This window comes from Humulus lupulus, chromosome 7, assembly GCF_963169125.1.
Source record: "Humulus lupulus chromosome 7, drHumLupu1.1, whole genome shotgun sequence".
NCBI classification, from domain to species: Eukaryota; Viridiplantae; Streptophyta; class Magnoliopsida; order Rosales; family Cannabaceae; genus Humulus; species Humulus lupulus.
The window spans coordinates 208,136,446-208,158,524 of record NC_084799.1 but is presented as its reverse complement, the minus strand read 5'-3'; the positions used below and the strand labels follow the sequence as shown (position 1 = coordinate 208,158,524).

Here is a 22,079-nt window from a genome sequence, read left to right as displayed (position 1 = left end):
AGTGAAGGATGGAGACGGTTGAAGTATTGGGCCCAAGGATATCCGAATAAATAATGAAAGGGAAAGGTAGGGATTTGATCCTTAATTCCTTTATTTGAATATTACAAAGATAAACACTTTTGGAAAGTACACACCAAATATCTCAATAATAACTGCCAACAATAGTGCACGACACAAATTGGGAAACAAGCCAAAAAAAGGAAACTTTTGATCTTAGAAAAATATGAGATAAGGACAAAAACAATCAAGATACAACATACCCTTTTTGACACACTCAGATACGATTTCCCTCAAAAAGAAATATATATTTTTTATTATTATTATTATATTATATTAAGTAATATAATCGAATGTACCAAAAAAAAAATATCTCATTTTTTATTAGTGCTCAATGTCTTCGTGCCCTTGCATGTGGAGAAAGAAACAATCATTATATCAAAACACATCTTTACTATAAGGTTTAGACAATATATTTAATATAAATCATGCTTTTATTTTTCAAAATAAGATATCACAAAACATTTACTCCAATCACAAAAAAATATATCACTCAAATCAATCAGTGTATATGAGACTTACAAATTTTGCCCAACAGTATATCTTAAGCATTTGTGTGTGATTGTGAAAGCAGAGATCATTGCCCTATATGACAATTTTTAGCTTTTTTCAGGGACATTACCCTATGTAATATCCATCAATTTTTAGCATTCATATTCAATTTTATTCTATTTCATTCATACCCATCAATTTCATTTCCTCAAACCAAATGTAATATAAGAGAATAAAAGACTAATTTTAGAATAATGTGTCTTTTTTTTTTGTAAATACAAAAAAATTCATAAATTTAGAAAAAAAAATGATACTAATATATCTTCTATATATAATAAGTGTGTAGATAACGGAAATTCTTGGTTTTAACGGTTTTTTATTTTTTTAATGTTAAATTTAACAGAATATTCTTATATTTAACAGAATATTCTTACATTCACTACAAGAAACCAGTTCTTTGCCGGCGTAATTCGTAATTGCGCCGGCAAAAATCACTTTCACCGGCGCAATTCATGAATTGCGCCGGCAAAAATCAAACCCTATGCCGGCACAATTTAACGCCGGAAAAGATGACTTTTGCCGGCGCAAGTCGGGGTTGCGCCGGCAAAAGTAATGCCAGATTTTTCAAAATAAGCGTACAAACTTTTGCCGGCGCCTTTCACCTAACGCGCCGGCAAAAGTCAACGTGTTTTTAAATTTTTACACGTTTGAAATAAAAAGTAGGTGGGCTTACTTTTGCCGGCGCGTTTCGTTGCGCCGGCAAAAGTGAAAAAACGCGCCGGCAAAAGTCGAGATAATTAAAACGGCATCGTTTTACTTTAGGGTTTACTTAAACACTTTTGCCGGCGCATTTTTAGACTTTTGCCGGCGCAACGAAACGCGCCGGCAAAAGTCTTAACGATATATCTCAGCCGCAGCCTCCTTCTTCCCCATTTCTGTTCTGAGTTTGTAAGCAAAGCTCTCTCTCTCTCCTCTGTGATAGTCTCCGACCACCGGTGTCCCATAATCCCACGCCGTGGCTCAAGTTATATATTGAAGCATCTCTCAAGGTTAGTAAAATGAGAAATTTTTTAACATTTTTGGATTTTTTTCTCAATATTATGTTTTGTAATTGTATTTTTTTTTTGTTATTCTCTCCCTATGAACAGGTGTGTTGTAACTCTCTCGGTGAAACAAATGCAAAGGTTAGTTTATATATATATTTATATATGTTTATATATATTTCGGTTTATATATATATATTTATATATGATTATATATATATGTATATATTTATATATATTAGTTATATCCGAATATATATATGTATATATTTATATATATTAGTTTATATATATGTATATATTTATATATATTAGTTATATCCGAATATATATATATATTAGTTATATCTGAATATATATATACTTAAATTTGGTTTTTTTTTTTTATATATCTGTATATATGTTTGTATATGGATATATGTTTATGTATTTCTGTAAATGGGTGTGTATATATGTTTATTTAATGTTAAATTTTTGTAGAAATTGATTAATATAAATGTATGTGTGTGATATTTGTTATTATAATTATATTTTTCTGTTTATAAAATAAATAAATGTGTAGTTTTAAAAAAATGATATTAATAATGAAAAAGAAAATGTAATTTTAGTATTTATTAAAAAAAATTTGATTTGAGAATGTATATTTTTTTAATTTTAATGCTTAATATGTATATTAAAAAATAGATTAGATTATGTATATTAAAAAAAAATATATTATATTTTTTATATTAAATATTATTTGTTTATAAATATTTACTAAATAAATTGTTTTGATGTTACTGATATAGAAAGATTTGATATATGTTATTAATCTTGGTTTATGTTGTGCATGTTATGAGAATGTTCTGTATATTGCTCTGGGACTATTCTGGTTATATATGTGTTTAATTTGTAGGTTTTTAAATTTTTGGGATAGTTTGAAATATAGTCGTTATGCTGCCCAATTTTTGTTGGAGTTAGTAAAATTAATAAAAGTTTAATAATTAATTAAATAAATATTTAAGTATAATTAAAAATTCATCAAAAAAATAATTTTTAACTATAATTTAAATAAAATAAAATTACCAATCATAATAATTAATAATTAATAATTAATTTTAACATTAATATTAGATGTTTTGTAATTGAAAAAGTTAAAAATATAAATGATTTAATAAAATATAAATATAATAAAATTATTATTGATTAAGTAAATAATCCAATACAAATTAAAGAATTTAATAAAAAATTACAAAATGGAGATTAATGTATAATTAAATTAATTTTAAATTAAAAGTAATAAATAAGTAAATGTTAAAGTAGACTAGTCAACGGACACGTGGCAGTACATGATTGATAAAATTTGTTATTATTCTTAAAATATTTTTTAATTTAACAAAAAAATAAAATTTACATTTTTTAAAAAAAAATTCAAAATTTTTTTCAACTTAAGATTAAGTATGAAAAATACATTTTTTTTTAAATTTAATTTTATATTGTTAATATCCTCAAAATTTTTAATTTATTATTATTAAAATCTTCCTATTTATCATTTTGTCTACTTGTTTTCAATTAAAGATTAAGTAATTTTGTTTAAAATCTAAGCAATAATTTAAGATTAAATATTTTTTTTACTTAATCCTAAATAATTGATTAAAAGCAGCAAATTTGATTTTTTTTTTGTAAAAAATGAAAAAAAAAATTATTTTTTGTTACCTTTAAATTGGAAAACAATAAATTGGATTTTTTAAAAAAAATAAAAAATATAAAATGTTTTTTTTTATGAAAAATTATTTAAAATAATAATAATAATAATGTGTACCAATCATGTGGTGTCACGTGTCATTTAAGTGTTAGTAAGTTGTAAGTTTGAGTAATTTAGCCGGAAATATCTCTATAAATAATTATTTTTGCCAGAGATAGGATATTATTATCAGTTAGTGATAATTAGGGAGACAAACAGTCATGAAATACTTTGACTATCATTTCCCTTATTTTAAGACAATTATTAATATTTTCTTAATTATTTCGCTTAAAGATGGCAAGCGACAGAAGCTGGATGAGTGCGAGGAATCGTTGGTCTCTGGAGTATAGAAATGGTGTTAAGGAGTTCTTCGATATCGCCAAAAATCAGTTGAACGATCGGGGTTTGGTTCGCTGTCCGTGCAAGAAATGTGGGAATGTTAAGTTCCAGCCTATAAATGCAATTTCGATGCATTTATTCAACAATGGCATCGTACAGTCCTACAAAGTGTGGCATTACCATGGAGAGGCGCTGCCGTCGCCACCAGCTGTGGTACGAGATCATGATAGAGATGAGATAGCGGATATCCTGGAGGATGTTTACGCTGAAGATGACGTTCCCCATGGAAACTATAATGATCCTCCCCAAGATGATCCTCAACATCGCGACAAGTATGACAATTTATTTAAGGAGATGTCAAGTGAACTGTACCCGGGTTGCCGAAAGTATTCCGCGTTGAACTTCTTGGTGAAGCTGATGCATCTCAAAGTAATTAACAAGTGCAGCAATCATTACTTTGATGGTTTGCTGGAATTGTTAGTCGACGCTATGCCTGACGGAACAATTTTACCTAAGTCTAACTATGAGGCGAAGGCAAAGTTGCGGAGTATTGGATTGGGATATGAGTCCATCGATGCTTGCAAGCATGACTGTGCACTGTTTTGGAAGGAGAATGCGAATTTGGAATTCTGTCCGGTTTGTGGTGAGTGTCGCTGGCAAGATAATCGTGGGAACGGGAAGAAAGTGGCCCATAAGGTCATGCGGTACTTTCCGTTGACGCCGAGATTGAAAAGGCTGTACAGTTCCAGATATACTGCAGAGGATATGAGATGGCACTATTCTAAAAGGCCAAGGGAAGATGGTGTGATGAGGCACCCCGCTGACAGTAAGGCGTGGAAGCACCTTGATGAGTTGTACCCATCTTTCGCAGCCGAACCTCGAAATGTTAGGCTTGGGTTGGCTACAGATGGTTTCAATCCTTTTGGGAACATGAGCAACTCTTACAGCATGTGGCCTGTAATACTTGTCCCATACAACTTGCCGCCGTGGAAGTGCATGAAACCACAGTCATTAATGTTGTCTATTCTTATTCCAGGTCCTTCTTCACCTGGAAAAGATATCGATGTCTATATGAGACCTTTGGTTGACGAGTTGAAGGAGTTATGGATGAATGGTGTCGAGACAAGAGATGCATACAATAGTACATTGTTCAATATGCGTGCAGCAGTCTTGTGGACCATTAACGACTACCCAGCTTATGCTATGATGTCTGGGTGGAGCACAAAAGGGTACAAGGCGTGTCCCACATGCAATGAAGAAACTCCCTCTGTAGGGATTAGAAGTAAGATTGTATACATTGGCCATAGGAGATTTCTTGATATGGATCATGAATGGAGGAGCAAACGAGCACTATTCGACGGTAACAGGGAACTCAGGCCACCACCGAAACATTACTCCGGTGATGATGTTTTGAAGCAATTAGAGAATTTGCTGATTAGACATCCTGGGAAACACAAAGAATTTGGTGGTGTGAAACGCAAAAGGGCTCCGATTGAACTTAATTGGTCGAAGAAGAGCATATTTTTCGAGCTTGATTATTGGAAGGAGTTATTGTTGAGGCATAATTTGGACGTAATGCACATTGAGAAGAATGTTTGCGACAGTGTCTTGGGAACTTTGTTGAACTTAGAGGGAAAATCTAAAGACACTGACAAGGCAAGACTTGATCTAGCAGACATGAAAATTAGGGAAAAACTCCACCTCCGCAAAGAGGGAAACAAGTGGAAGAAACCGCACGCCAGTTACACCCTCAGTGTCCCGGAGCGTCGAGTTTTCTGTGAATTTGTGAAGTCAGTTGAATTCCCGGACGGTTTTGCTGCAAACCTTTCGAAGAATGTCAATGTCAATGATGGCAAGATAACTGGGTTGAAATCACATGATTGCCACGTGTTGTTTCAGCAGTTGTTGCCCGCCGCACTTAGGTCGTTTTTGGTTCCGGAAGTTCGGAAGCCAATTATTGAGTTGTGCGGTTTTTTCAAAAAACTTTGTGCACGGACTTTGAATGTGAAAGACCTTGAGAAGATGGAGACAGACATTATCACCATTTTATGCAAGTTGGAAATGATATTTCCTCCAGCATTTTTCGATATTATGGTGCATTTGGTTTTGCACCTTCCGAAAGAGGCAATTCTTGGCGGTCCCGTGCACTTTAGGTGGATGTATCCCATTGAACGTTCGATGGGAGTTTATAAACAATATGTAAGAAATCGTGCACGTCCTGAAGGTTCAATCGCAGAAGCTTACGTGGTGAATGAGGCTTTAACCTTTTGCTCAATGTACCTGCGGGGGGTTGAGACTCGATTCAATCGACCTGAGAGGAATGACGATCGCGTTGAATCCCAACCAAATCGGGAATATTCTATTTATAAGGCTGTTGGTCGTCCATTTGGTAAGAAATCAAATATGCTCCTCAATCCGCAGTTAAAGCAAAAGGCTGAGTGGTATATCTTGAACAATTGTGCCGAAATTAAGGAGTACCTTAGGTGTGTTTTCTAGTATTTTTTCAATAATGATGTTTGGTTTATATACCGAGTAAATGCCAAAATCATAGTTTTTTTGTTCATTTGTAGTGAGCATATGGATGAATTAAGAAGACGGGGGGGCTTGAATCTTGAAGTTCAACAAAAAACTGATTTTCCTCAGTGGTTCAAAGAAAGAGTATGTATATTAGTCAATTCTTTTCTGAAACCCCAATTAGTCAATCCAAAACTAACTTTCAATGTTAATGTTGATAGGTGAACGGTTTGCATGAGTCAACACCTACTGAAGTGAATAATGAATTGTATGCTCTCGCAAACAAATCAAGCGGCACCGTGTATTCATATCCAGGGATGATAGTGAATGGTGTGAAATTTGTGACTCGTGGTCGTGATATGAAGCTTAAAACACAAAATTGCGGTGTAATGGTGCCAAGTGAGGAAGGAGTGAACTACTATGGAGTTTTGGAAGAAGTAATTGAATTGTCCTACTTGATGGGTTACAGTGTTGTCCTATTCAAGTGTAGATGGTTCAATACAAGTAGAATTAAAGTGGAATCCAATTTTACGAGCGTATATGTGAAAGAAGAATGTTATAAAGATGATCCTTTCGTTCTCGCATCTCAAGCGAAGTTGGTGTATTATCTTCGAGATGTGAAAAATGGGGATGATTGGAGGCTCGTTAATGAATACATTCCAAGGAATGTATGGGATTTCACAAATTCCGATGTTGATGATACTGAGACCACAAATGATATACCAATATTGCAAGAAGTTAATTCTTCTTCATTTCAGTTGTGGGTAGAACTTCCAATTTTTGATAATCTTCAGTATGATCGGGTTGATGTCAATGCCACTGAAGTGCACAACGTTGATGATTTGGTTGGCGAAGGTTCAGATGAATTTGTTGTCGATGATGAAGTTGAATTTGAAGACGACACGTTGGTCGAGTATGAAGACGATGAGGATGACGATAATGTTCTAGTCGATAGTGATAGTGATAGTGATGTTCGTAATGATGTTGTAGTTAGTGATGACGAGGACAGTGATATGTAATTTAAACAAGTGTATGTAACTTTTTATTTAATTCAATGAAAAGTTTATTTATTATCATTAATTAATGATAGTATTAGATATAGGTACACATGCACCTATTGGATGCTTTGGGGATAGTCAATGTATTCATGTACTGGTACTCATTTTTTCAATATATTTGATGAAATATGTTGAAAAAATGGGTAGTCGCACATGTCTGCTTACTATCTCCAAGGGATCTATTAGGTCGGAATAGGGTAGGTTGGGAAAGACAATAAGTAATAAAATGTTAATTCAATAACAAAAAATAATAGTGATGCACCTAGTGGATGCCTTGGGGATAGACAATGTATTCATGTACTGGTACTCATTTTTTCAATATATTTGATGAAATATGTTGAAAAAATGGGTAGTCGCACATGTCTGCTTACTATCTCCAAGGGATCTACTAGGTCGGAATATGGTAGGTTGGGAAAGACAATAAGTAATAAAATGTTAATTCAATAACAAAAAATAATAGCGATGCACCTAGTGGATGCCTTGGGGATAGTCAATGTATTCATGTACTGGTACTCATTTTTTCAATATATTTGATGAAATATGTTGAAAAAATGGGTAGTCGCACATGTCTGCTTACTATCTCCAAGGAATCTATTAGGTCGGAATAGGGTAGGTTGGGAAAGACAATAAGTAATAAAATGTTAATTCAATAACAAAAAATAATAGTGATGCACTTAGTGGATGCCTTGGGGATAGACAATGTATTCATGTACTGCTACTCATTTTTTCAAAATGTTTGATGAAATATTTTGAAAAAGTGTGTAGTCGCACATGTCTGCTTACTATCTCCAAGGGATCTACTAGGTCGGAATAGGGTAGGTTAGGAAAGACAATAAGTAATAAAATGTTAATTCAATAACAAAAAATAATAGTGATGCACCTAGTGGATGTCTTGGGGATAGACAATGTATTCATGTACTGCTCCTCATTTTTTTTAAATGTTTGATAAACATTTTAAAAAACTGAGGAGAAGTACATGACTTCTTACTATCTCCAAGGGATCCACTAGGTCGGAATAGGGTAGGTTTGGAAATACCATAATGAATAAATGTTAATTTTATAACAAAAAACAATAGACATACATAATTTGAATTAGTTAATTAATGAATATTTTAATGTAGAATGGCCGAAACAAGTAATGACACAGGTGGTGGCTCCAAGAGAGGCAGGGGAGCTTATTACGGTGCCAATATCGAGAAGGAGCTGGCCATCAAAAAAGTTACTCATTTGAAAGTAGAGTTTGATAAAGAAACTGGAAAAGCTATTCAAAAGTACGGCAAGTGGTTCAACAATTCTATGGCTCGTTATTTGCGTAGCACCGTACCCCCAACTACACTAGCTTGGGAACAAGTAAAACCAGCTGATATCGAAGTTATTCGAAAGAGACTATCTGTAAGCATTCTTTAAACCTTTAATAACTCATTATTAAATATTTTGTCTATCTTCAAAATATTTTAACAAATTCCAATTTTAATTGTGATTTTAGGAAAAATTCATTTATCCAGAAGACAATCCAGTAATCAACGATGCCATGGTAAGACAAATGCAAAAACATCTGACTGATTGGCGCCACACGATGAAGAAACACTGGGTAGATGTTGGAGGAGAGGTGGACAATGAGAGAGCGAAGTCAAAACCTTTTGTGTCGATCACTTCTTCTGATTGGGCAGTTCTGTGTGATTTTTGGGTTTCTGATTCTCACCAGGTATGCCGTACATTTTACATTAATTTTTAATTATAAAATTACAATTTAGATTAATGAGTACTGTTTTCTTTTTGAAGCGTATATCGAAGAAAAATAAAGAAGCTCGAGCTAAAATGACCATACCAGGAGGACACGGTTCCAAATCCATCGTTGCCCATGTTTATGATCACGTAAATTATAATAACTTATATCCTTACATTTACGAAAATATTATAAATGTCACAATGTTTAAATAATTTGCTTTTTTAGATGGACCCATCTACTGGCCAGCTCCCGAGCATGATCGACACATTCGAGCACCTGCACAAGAAGAAGGATAAGTGGATTAGTGATGCAGCGGCGACAAAACATGTAAGTTGCATAACCTTAACTAATTTATGATCATTTAACTTTAAAAAAGTTTAGTAAATAATTAATAAATATTAATTATTAATTGTTGTTGTCAATTAGTAATTATTTATTAATTATTAATTAAATTTTTAACAATGAAATCTTTATAATCTATGTGCCAATATTTTTATGATTAATGATTGTGGACTAAGATAAAAAAAGAATGTAATTAATGTTGTCCCCGTATCAGGGAGCTTGTGGACTAAAGTAAATTTGGTCATGAAAATCCATATCTGAATCAAAAACATGTAAATATAGTTGATGTATATGTTTGGAGACGTAAATTCCTCATTAATGGAATTAACTGCACTTACCGTATATATCAACAACATCTTCATGATTTTGATTCAGATATGGATTTTCATGACCAAATTTACTTTAGCCCACTTGCTCCCTGATACGGGAACAAAATTAATTACATTCTTTTTCAGTCACTGGTCTGTAGTCATTAATGATAGGATGTTGGCAGATAGATAATAAAGTTATATTTTATATGTTGTTATATTAAAAATTTATAAGTTAGGTTTTCAAATAATGTTATATTGGAATTCGAAATACGTGCTTTTTATTGTGCAGAATGAGATGACCGAACGTCGAGCATCGCAGAGTACGGCCCCTGCATCATCTGCTGCTTCTTGTGTCGGCGATAATGTCGACGGTCATTTCCCGCCTGATATGGATATTGTCACGGATGTCCTTGGACCCCGCTCGCGTTATAAGAAAGGGTTTGGGGGGTTGCCTAGGTTGAAGGCAATTGGCGCAAAGAGGGCAGCATCTTCGTCAACTTCTCAAATGTCCGGGCAATTGCCACCTGAAGTGGACACCATTTTGCAGCAAAATCAGGACATTATGCTAGAAAATCAGAACCTAAAGAAGCATACGACTAAACTTGAGAGTCGTCAACGGCGTCAAGATCTCCTGCTCAGTGCTTTGTTGAAGCAGGTTGGTCAATTGGCTCCTGGTTTTACTGTTGACTTACCAGACCAGGATTCGGACGAGGACGATGATGCTGATGGGGGCGGGAATGATGAGGCGGCCAGTACTCATTTGTAGAACTTTTTTTCTATTTATTTAAAATTTAATTTATGAGACATTTATTTTACTAAATTACTTTTATATTTTAATGTTTGGTGGAGACAATAAATATTAATAGTTGTAATTTTTTGTTTATTTATTTATAAAATTTTAATTTTATTTTTATTTATAATTAAATAATATTACTAAAAAATTAAATAATTATTAATATATTAAAATTGAAAATTATTAATTAATATTAATATATTGAAAATAATATTAATAATTTAATACAAATTATTATTTTAAAAATACTTTTACCGGCGCAAAATTACGTCGGCAAAGAGTTTCAATCTTACCTTCACATATACACTTTTACCGGCGCAAAAATGCGCCACTAAAAAATTAAACTATTGCCGGCGCATTATTGCGCCGCTAAAAGTGTTTTCCACAATATCGTGACAGATTTTTTTACCGGCGCATTTATATTTTCACCGGCGTATTTTTTCGTCGCCAAAAAAGTCCATTGCCGGCGCATTATATTTGCGTCGGCAAAAGTGACATTAGCGACGGAGATACGACGCAATTCTTTGCCGGCGCAAAATTGCGTCGGCAAAAACTCCATAGTTTTTGCCGGCGCAAAACCATACTTTTGCCGGCGCAAATTTGCGCCGGCAAAAGTCTCCTTTTTTGTAGTGATTTAACGGTAGTTTGTAAACACTTAAATAAAATAAATAATTAAAAAAATAAAAAAGAATATTTTTGAGATATTTTACAATAATAATTATTTTAAAATAATAAATAATTAAACAAATTAGAATATGATATTTTTGAGAAATTTAACAATGATAATTATTTAAAAATAATAAATAATTAAACAAATTAAAATAAGATATTTTTTTAGATATTTTACAATGATAATTATTTAAAAATAATAAATAACTAAATAAATTAAAATATGATATTTTTTTGGATATTTTACAATGATAATTATTTAAAAATAATAAAATTATATGTTTTATAACTTAAATAAAATTTAATTAAACTTAAAATTACTTATTAGAATAACATCATATTAAACATATACTATAATTTACTGTCTATTAGCAACAAAATGATTTTTTTTTAAATAGCAATAAACTTGCATTTAAAATCCACGTATAATATTTAATATTACATAAACATATAATATATAATCTCTTGTTGTCACTCCCGAATTCAAAAACTAGAACAAACATAAACTTAAACAAAAATAAATAAATTATTTAATTAAAATAAGGTATTTATTTCAAAATTTATATAATATTAATATAAATTTAATAAAAATAATTAATAAATTTTATAAATAAAACTAAGCATAAGTACATTGTGAGTTGTTTATATCTAGTGTATATATATATATATATATATTTGTTATAAAAGGGTGAAAAAAATTTAAATTTTGTCATGACTCCTAGTGTTTGGAGACCAGGGTTAAGGTATAGATAATTTGTGATCTTATTATAATAAGTTAATTTCGTCAATATCTATATATATATATATATATATTTATATTTATATATATACATACCAACTGGACAAAAACTGAGCATGAGTTCGATCGTGACCATTGCGAGGTCTACAAAGTGTTCCCCGAACATGTGGCCTTCAGGCGAAGCAGCGATGGCAAATATCTCAGCGCTAATATGATCGGTGGCCTAGCGTATCTGCAGTTCACTACGACTGAGCTCACGGACCATAACGTGAAACATGAGATAATTCACGTTGACAGTGAGTTTGTCCGAATAAAATCCATAGCCACTGGACTTTTATGGAAGCGCAGCAGCGGATCCAACTGGGTCCTTGCCTCCGGCGACCCCAACAGTGACCCCAAAGTGACCCCAACATGTTGTTCCTTCCCGTTCAACTCGACGAGAACGGCATGTTCTGCAAGAGTCGCTCCCCGGATAACAGGAGGGAGTGTCTCATCGCCTCTGCTCCCGACTTGTCTGACATTGCAAAGCTAGAGCTAGTGGACATCCCAGCAGCTGCTCCATGATGACCAGAACAATAATATGAGAAATATCACATTCTAGTGTAAGTACGATGTTGTGTGTATGTGTTGATTATGTCGATCTACATGTAACAGCTAGCTAGATTTCAGGCATTATTGACTCCAGTTGTCTTCTTTAATTGATTTGTTACCTGTTTAAAGTTTGCTCTGAGCATCTTGACAGAGTCATGACTCAGCCATTTATACAATAATAACCCTAATTACTAAAATGCATATATGTTTTCTATTCTAGGAGGACATACTTAAATTTAATTATTAGACGCGAAAGGATTAGAGAAATTTAATTATTTATAACCATCTTAACTGACTAGTCCTCTCTAATCTATATTTAGGTTAATATATATTTATATGGGTTTGTTGTATTCAAAGTTAAAATAGATAATCAACTGAAAAAAAGAGAGAATAGAGTGAAAATGCTTTTTGTACGAAAGGAGAGAAGGAGACTGATTGTGAGAACAAGTTCATTTGGGAAACTTTGAGAAGGGCATGTCTAGATCGATCTTCTCTTTGGGAAAATCTTTGAATGAAGGGCATGGCTATAGGATCTATGTACAGTGAATGAAGTTTTGAGCTCGTTACTTTGATCTGTTTTGTTGTCTTTCAGTTCTTATGTGATTGTAGGATCTGGGTTCATTGTGTTGGTTTAATTAACAAAAGACACTATAAAATTAAGAAAAAAAAAAGGGGGAAATACATCTACATACAGGCCGAGCTCCGAGCTCTGAGCTCTGGGCACAGGCATGCCAAATTTGTGTCTAGGACCCCACACAACAATTCACGGCCGACCCTGACTACATATAATTGATCTGATCGTTCTTGCTAACGAGGCCTTGATGTACATTCTTGTGCACATAACATAGTAGCCGTGGCGGTGACATCTAACAACAACAGAAATGGCATAAATAAAGACCGGGATAATGAAAGAGAGGGCAGCGTAGATTGCTTGAAGAGACTCAGATGTTGGTTTGTCCGTTTGTTCGAGTTCGAGTGAAGCTTGAATGGCTGCAATGAATGCACACACTGTACATCCAATGGAAGAGTATGTCAATACCATTATTGTCTTAAAAGGATAGGATAAAGTTCTCCCCAACAGTTTTGAAATGGACACAAACAGAAAGTGGATAATCATAGAGGCAGCTGCCAAGCCAAAAGCCACCGAATCAAATGCCAAAAAGTACTTGAATTTGAGTTTTTTTCGTAAGTTTTGCAGGCCATCTGGGTTGCCGTAGCCCCCAGGCATTGAAACAGCTGCGGCAAATGTGATGCTGGCTATGATTGTGGCCACTAACAAGTTGACTTCGAGTAGGTTCTTATCCCAAGACTTATTGCTGTTGTTACTATCTTCTTTCCTATGTTTTTCATGTTCTTCATCTTCACTTGTTGGTGGACCATGCTTGAGTAGTAAGCTTGACCTTGTAATTTCACTGTCAAATCTGTTTTCCAACCTTTCTTTTTCTCCTAATTTTGCTAAATAACGTATCACAGAACACTGCATGTGTGAATATAGGAAAATACTCAATTAATATAGTAGCACTAATACATGCTATATTTATAAATTTATATATATATATAAATTTATTAATTTGGTTCACATGAATACAATTATAATATATCCTACTTGATACTTGATATGTATAGGTAGCTTCTATGATAGAGGCACTAGAGGTGTTTTTATTTTCGGTACCCCTCAAAAAATTATTTTCGGTTCAAATTGTCTATTTTCCATGCGTATAAAAAAATATCAAGCATGATTACAATTGACTGTTTGAATCTGAATTTCAATACTATAAATTATTCCGAATTCCTCAAAAATTTATGGGATACATGTTATAACTATATTGTACACCGTCACATAAAAAAATTAAGTTACGTACAGTTTCTTCATATTTCAAAACAAAAAACCCCTACTCATAAAGGTAAAAATAATGATCCCCTAAAAATTTTCCTAAATATTAAAAATAAATGAGTAGAGTAAGTAATATATAATTGGATTTTGAAATGTGTCTATACACCTAAACCAAAAAGATTAGAAAACTATGAATAGGATGTTGAAATGACATTATTAATTGGATGAGTAGAGTAAGTAATATATAATTGGATGAATACACCCAAACCAAATAAATGAGTAGAGTAAGTAATATATAATTGGATGTTGAAATGACATTATTATACTAGCTATAGCAAGCTATATTAGTATATAGGAAAATTCTTGTATATCAGTTTTACTTTAAGACTTATCGGTGGGGCTCTCAATGTTCTTGACCTTTGAACAGTTTTCGGTGCGATTTTTTTTATGACCGGGTATATTGTAGCTATTTAGAGCATCAGCACAGCACGAGTTTTAGAAAATTCTGAATAGTTTACAATACCAAAAACTAAGTTCAAACATGTTGTTGCATGCATGACTAATTTTTTTATTCGTGTGGAAAGCAACATGTTTGAACTTAGTTTTCGATACTGTAAACTATTTTGAATTTTCTGAAAATTTGCAGGATGCTCTAAACAACTACAATATACACGGTCATAAAAAAATCACACCAAAAATTGTTCATGAGTCAATAACAGTGAAGAACTCCACCAGTTTAATTTAAAGTGAAGCCTCTATAAAAGAATTGTCATTATTATATATTTACCTTGTCATAAATAGGCAGCTGCGTACTTGATTGAATAATCTCAATAACAGTCATCCCCATGTGATTGCTAGCTTTTTTTTCAACTCTGGGGTCTTTTGCTAGCATCATTAGAATTTCAAGGTGTCCATTAAGAGCAGCTACATGCAATGGCGTATTTCCTTGGTTGTCTTGCTCATTAGGCATAATACCATCAAAGTGATCACTTCTATGTAGAAAATTCCATACTGTGTCTACTCTTCCGCTTTGAACGGCCACATGTAAAGGTGTTTGGTTGTTATTGTCCAATAACTCACAAACATCTGGGCAATGCTTAACCAATTCGTTTATCACATCAATATGACCTTTCATTGCAGAAATGTGCATTGCAGACATGCCATTGTCGTCCTTAATGTAAGCAATGGATCTGTTATGCTTCAAAAATAGCTCCACAACTTTGCTATTTCCAACATATGCAGCGTAGTGAAGAGCTGTCCTTCCACGTTTGTCCTTTTCTTCTAAGAATTCAGCATTACATTTCTCTAATAGTTTGGTCACAAGCACTACGAGTAGAAATTTTATTAGGTCGTAGTAAGATCGTTTTCTATTTTCGATACTTAAAACCTAATTATGGCAAGCATTCTGTCAATTTCCGAGAAATCTCGAAAAATTTACAGTGTTGAAATCTGAGTTCAAACAGTCAGTTGCACGCTTGTTTTTTTTTTTTTTTATATGCGTGGAAAACAGACTATTTGAACTCTGATTTCAGCACTGTAAATTCATCGAAATTTCCTGAAAATTAATGAGGTGCTTACTATAACTATCATGTATGCTCACATGTAAAACAAATGGATTATAATTTCTCCAAATACCGAAAACATAATACATCCCTACAGTGCTAAAATCTGAGTTGAAACAGTAAGATATTAATGTTCTTACCTTGATCATCAGGTACTCCAAAAGCTACTGCATGCATCACAGTCATGTTATCCCTCCCCAATCCGTAACTACGGCACAAATCAGAGATGGAACCTAAGATGGAGTTAGCAACTTTGTAAAATCCTTTATCCACAGCTATGAACAGAGGTGATTCTCCCGAATCATTGCTGATATAAACCAAACCTGAATCTTCCTCGATTAGTGAAATGACCACATCAGAGTGTCCATATTTCACTGCGTTGTGCAACGCTGTATCTTTCTTCTCATTCAAAGCTCGGAGTGGAAATGTTCCTGCTCCTCCTCCTCCTCGTTGGTCGTTTTTAAGAAAGCTAGTAATTAGCTTCACCAAGTCCGAATGCCCTAACCTTGCCGCGACGTGGAGGGGAGTGTCACCGCTGTGGTTGGTCTCATGGAGGAGCCAAGGATATAAGTCTAGGATTTGCTGTGTTGATTCTTTGTTTCCATATTTGACCGCTACATGCATAATAGTGTCTTTTCGGATGGTCACTTGAGTCTTTGGATCCACGTTTTCGAAAGTACTCAGACAAGAATCACTATGTCCATTCTTGGCAGCCTCAAAAAGAATCGGATCCATAATCATGAAAGGAAAAGAAGTTAGGTGAGTGAGAGAAGATGAGAACTCTATACATATATGATAAGTAATGAAAGTAATCTACGTATACATATTTCAAATAATGAAAAAGTAAACTGTATATCAAAATCAAAATAGATATTTTTATGGGGCATATTTTTTGTGTTTCTGACTCGTGACCGTGTTTAAGGTTGTTGCATGCGTGGATACTTTTTCTTTTTTATGCGCATGCAAAGTAACATGTTTGAACCTAGTTTTCAGATTTGTAAATTATTTGAAATTTATTGAAAATTTACAGAATATTCTAAATAACTACAATATATACGGTCTTAAAAAAATTACACCGAAAAGGGTTTACGAGCTGAGAATACAAAAGTATGCACCATAGAATTATCCCATCAAAATATTATTTTTAAATCTCAATAAGAGTGTCTTGGTCTTTTTATATGCTTTTTTAAATCTCAAATTGAGGACGTGACAAATTAAAAATAAAAATTTGACAATTTGGACATTTTAATGTTTAGATAGCTATTGAAATTACGATAAATTTATTATAATGAATTCAAGAGTCAAAATGACTTTTTCTCGCTCTCATTATTAAAATCTTTAGTGTAATAAGATAGAAACAAAAACTCTTGTGCCTAACATAAGAAAAGTTTGAAATCTCTACTCCCGGAAATAGAATTAGTCTAGGAAACTTTACCAACTAAAGTGATTTGGAAACTTTACCAACTAATGTGATTTAGAAACTTTACCAAATAGATTTGTTATATTATTTTATATTAATAATATAATATTGATTAAATGAGTGTGACAAAATTTCATCTTGTCAATTTGTAACATACAAAAGTGAAATTCACTTATTTGGATTAAATTAATTGGTTAATTCAAATAATTAATCTAAGGATGTATGTAAAAACACGTTTTAACAGATTGCGGAAATGCTTAAACAGATGTATGATATGTGTAAACAGAATTACTTAATCAGAAACGTAAAAATAAAGGACACACGAATTTTTACGTGGTATCAACAACCTTTGCAGGTTGTTACTAATCCACGGGGCCACGCCCAGAGAATGAAGTTTATTATATAAGAATTATTCAAATTACAATCACCAATTGACTTATACAATCTTAAAGATTCCCTCTTTAAATTGTCGCAATCCCAGCAATTTGACACTTCCTAATAACACTTCCAAATGACTCAGAAACTTGAACTCCCTTCAACTTCTGGTCCGTGCACTAATCATCCCGAAGAGTGACTCACACTACAAGCTTCTCCCGAAGCTCTTAAACAAGGTGTCCTTGAGAGTTTTACCTGCAAAACAGTTAACAAAACATATGCAAAAAAAAAAACAGAAAACAAAACACAAAGAGCTCTAGAACAAAAGCTCTTTGCACATGAAAACGGCACTTCAACAAAATATGAAATCAATCTCTGAAGTGATAACCTAATCGTCTAGGTCAGAAGCTTTTATAGAGAAACAAAAGCATAAATAAAGAATATTCACCATTGATTACTTGATGCACAAGATAATTCTAAATAGGGTAAATATCCACCTGTTTAGACAGAACCGGATTCTGCTGGAACCAAAAATACCCAGACTTTCCTAACCGAGACAAAAAGAATAAATGACAAGAATATTTCCAAGATAATTCCAGATTTATTCTATATACGGAAAGAGACATTACAGCAGAGAATATTACACAATAAACAGGATTTAATCAATAAATACAATATTAATTTTGACTAAAACCAAAAATGCCAATAAACTAAAAATAGAAACAAATCCCTTAAAATCGGGATTTTACAATCTCCCCCTTTGGCACTTTGGAAGGCAAAATTAATATAACACTCCTGCAAGAAAAACAAGTTAGTGATTACCAAATAAAACTCCCCCTGCGAAAAAGCACAAGTAAGCACAAGTAATCAAAAACAAGTAATCATAAAAAACTCCCCCTCAAAAAGTAGAGGGTCCAGAGTTTGATGTTCACAAAAACTTAATAAAAAATAAACCAGGAGTGTGCTTCTCCCCCTATTTGTCTGTCAAAGTACCAAAGAAAAATATAAAAGACCCCAAAAGACCAATGTTGTAGGGAAAAATAAACAAACAAAATAAAAACAGTGGTCAGAAATTGGAAGCACGGGTGACAAGCAGCCGTAGGTCATGAATGGACTGCTGGAAGATGGCAAACTTTGTGTGAAGATCAGCCATACTAGAACGAAGGAACGCCAATTCAGTAGCCACAGCAGGTGAATCTGTTGGGACAGAATCAGGGGGCAGGTCCTCTGATGCGAAATTGAGTGACTGAGGCTTCATTTTCTTGGCGCTTGGTGCTTCGCCAGACTCATTTGAAGAACCACCTGATCGGAATGAAACGGCAGTAAAAGCTAGGACCAAGTCTTCGGTCTCCAGTTTGATGTCATCATTCTGCATGCTAAGAATTTTATAAATGAGATGGGGAAATGGCAAATTAAGAGACTTACGATTACCCCTGCGGAAACCAACAATTTGATCAAAAATGAGTTTCGCCAGATCAACTTCTATGCCTGTGCCAACTTTATAGAGGAATGCGGCCAGGTCAAAAGAAATTGTGTTAGTGTGAGATGTAGGCTTCCAGTTGGTAGTGGCGAACTTGTGGAGCACAGCATACGTATTTGTCAGGTTGGTGACCAGCAGAACAGTGTTGGGAGACCACTGCATTCTTTGTCCCACGAGCTCGGACAATACTTCATCGCGATCAAGGGTTTCAGCAGCTTGGTCTTCAACAGTTGCAATCGGAATTTGGAGTGCGATTGCAATATCTTTAGGAGCGAAGGAGTACCATTGTCCGCGGACATAAACCTTTTCGAAGTGAGGGGACTTTGGATCAAGCACATCATTGGTAAGATTGGCATAAAACTCCTTCACAACACGCTCCACATAGCCAGAAAGCTTCACCAAGGACCCAACCCACTCACGGGTTTGAAGCAAGATGAGAACTCCGAAGGACCTATGGTCACTAAGAACAAAATTCCTCTCGGGAAGGAACTTACGATGGGCATACAACATCATATCTCGTTCATTATCATTATAACAGAAGGAATAAGAGTGAGGTTGAAATTTTACCACTGACTTAGTAAGAGGAGTACCAGACCGAGAGATGGGTTTCTTGCCTTTTCCCTTGGATGAGGGTTTTGTTACCACAGGACTGGGAACAATGGCGACAGGGCTTGGGACTGTGTCCACATCTGGATCAGACGACGCAACATCTTCCTCTTCCCTTGGCTCAGAGTCGGTGGCTGATTCTTCAGGTTCCTGAGACAGCTCTTTGTTAGAGGCCACTTTCTCTGGGATATCTTCTGTGGATTCTTCAGCCACCGTTTCTTCTTCTTCATCTGTCTCAGAAGTGGACGGTGATGGTGGGTTGTCCTTGAGACGTTTCTTGACCGAGGATAGAGGAGAGACAGTAGAATCGGAGGGCGTTTTCCTCTTCAAAAAACCTTTGGCATTTGTCTTTGGTGGGAGAGACGACTTCTTTGGTGGAGAGGGTTCGACAGACCCTTTTTCGGATGCCCTAGTCCTTTTGGTTGGAGCGCTCTGAGAAGAAGGAATAACAGAGACCTTTTCGGTCACTACCCCTTTAGGTGGTGGTGACGACACAGGGACAGCATCATCAACATCGAGGAACACCAGAGGGGTCTTCGTGGGAACCGGAGTTGTCTGCTTATGCGGCTTCATTTTGGGTCTTGTCCCCGCAGATGAACTAGGCGTCGAGACGGACTTGGGAAGAGCAGAGGCAGACGGCACGACTGTGCTGACAGGTGTTTTAGACAGAGGTTTTGAGAGATTGGTTGGAGTTTTCTTTGAGTGTGCTCCTCTGGTCCTCACCATGGTATCTATAACTCAAAAAAAACAAAGACAAGAAATAACAGCCAAGAAGATGAAGAAGAATTAGAGAAATCGTGTGTGAGAGACAAGAGGAAGAAACCTTTATATAAAGGAACAAACCGATCGTGATCTTTCCATTACTCAAAATGGACGGTTAATTTCCCAAAAATCTGTCACATCTCTCTGAAATAACTGCTCAAATCTCACAAGGAAGTGATGTTTCCTTTTTCAAAAAATTTCTCATTAAGACCAAATATCCTCATCATGGCACACGATCTCCTTTCTCCCTTCCTTTACAATTTTCTTTCCCTTTTTATTTCAAAAAAGACAACAATAGAAGAACACAAAAGGAAACCGAATTTAATGGAGAAGATCATGATACAATAAAAGAGATGAAACCCTAGCCATTCGATTTCAAAAAAAGGAAACCACATCAAAGACTTTAAGCAACACAATATTCTCAATTAATTCACGTGAGATGCCAAGAATAAAAAAAAAACTTGAATAACTTGGTATATTGAAAAGAAACTCATCAAAGCAATATTCACAAAACCAAGATTCGGTCAAGACAATTCCCCCATATTTCCTTTTCCCTTTTTTTTTTTTAATTTTCTTTTTTTTTTATTTTTTAAATTTAATAGAATAAAACTAAACAACAAATACAACTTGAATTATGGGCACGTGACAAACAATCTGAACAATCAATGAGAGAATCATGTGTGTATGAGAACCTTAAAATAAAAAACCTTGTGAAGATGAAGTCTTGAGCAATACCTGAACACAAATCAAGCACAATCCAGTTACTAAGCATATTTCAAAATGAATCAAACACTATGTGAACATTTATTATAAATTTTTCTTTTTCCTTTTTTTTTTTTAAAATTCGGTGAATCACAACTTCAAGCATATGTGTGTGAGAGTGTAGCAAGGGAACATTGCCCAATTTGACAGAAAGTCTCTTTCAAAATTTTGTACCCTATGAAGACGCTCTCACACTTACCCTAGTGGTAGCCCTTTTCTATGGTAGAGTATCCTCTTTATAACTCCGAATTACAAAGTTCCAATTTACTCAAAGATGGCTTTCACACACTAGGAAGGTAGCTCTATTCATTCATAGGAGCCTGAAATTGTGAAACACTAAACACCACTGTCACATAAAACAATGCTTGATTCACAAAAATATACTACGAAAGGATTGCTATTTGATTTTACTCTAGGCATGCAAATCAGGAATTCATACAACACAGGATAATTTATTCTAAGTCATACACACAGATTCTCAAAATGTTTGAACAGATTCTAAGCTCGTGCCAACAACCAAGAACCAATACTTTAAATAAGACAAACTCCCAAGGATTTTCTGAGGGAGTCAAACCTAACCGAATCCAAGGCCTTGGTGAAAATATCTGCAAGTTGTTTTTCAGTTTCAATATACTCAAGCACAAGAGTTTTATTCTCAACTAATTCTCTTATGAAATAGTGTCGAATATCAATGTGCTTAGTCCTAGAGTGTTGTACCGGATTTTTTGAAATGTTGATGGCACTTGTGTTATCACAAAAAACAGTTAAGGTGTCAAGATCAAACCCATAGTCTTTCAGCATTTGTTTCATCCATAAGAGTTGAGCACAACAACTTCCAGCAGCAATGTATTCTGCCTCAGCAGTGGAGAGGGTGATCG

The 22,079-nt window shown here is 34.3% G+C and overlaps 2 protein-coding genes and 1 long non-coding RNA gene across 3 annotated transcripts; 1 reads left to right on the top strand and 2 right to left on the bottom strand.

The window, feature by feature from the left end:
• Positions 1-1,334: 1,334 nt before the first annotated feature.
• Positions 1,335-8,544, top strand: LOC133790175 (uncharacterized). Its single transcript, XR_009873941.1, has 3 exons — positions 1,335-1,598; positions 1,698-1,733; positions 8,348-8,544. It is a non-coding gene; the product is annotated as an uncharacterized LOC133790175 (long non-coding RNA).
• A 4,483-nt stretch (positions 8,545-13,027) lies between these two features.
• LOC133792682 (uncharacterized) lies at positions 13,028-13,883 on the bottom strand. The gene has a single exon (XM_062230591.1). It carries the CDS (start codon positions 13,881-13,883, stop codon positions 13,164-13,166), a length of 720 nt encoding a protein of 239 aa, XP_062086575.1. The 3' UTR covers positions 13,028-13,163.
• Positions 13,884-15,009: 1,126 nt separating this feature from the next.
• On the bottom strand, positions 15,010-16,531 carry LOC133792681 (protein ACCELERATED CELL DEATH 6-like). Its single transcript, XM_062230590.1, has 2 exons — positions 15,937-16,531; positions 15,010-15,560 (listed from the first exon to the last, which is right to left on the bottom strand). The coding sequence occupies exons 1-2, from the start codon at positions 16,529-16,531 to the stop codon at positions 15,010-15,012; spliced, it is 1,146 nt and encodes a 381-aa protein (XP_062086574.1).
• Positions 16,532-22,079: the final 5,548 nt, after the last annotated feature.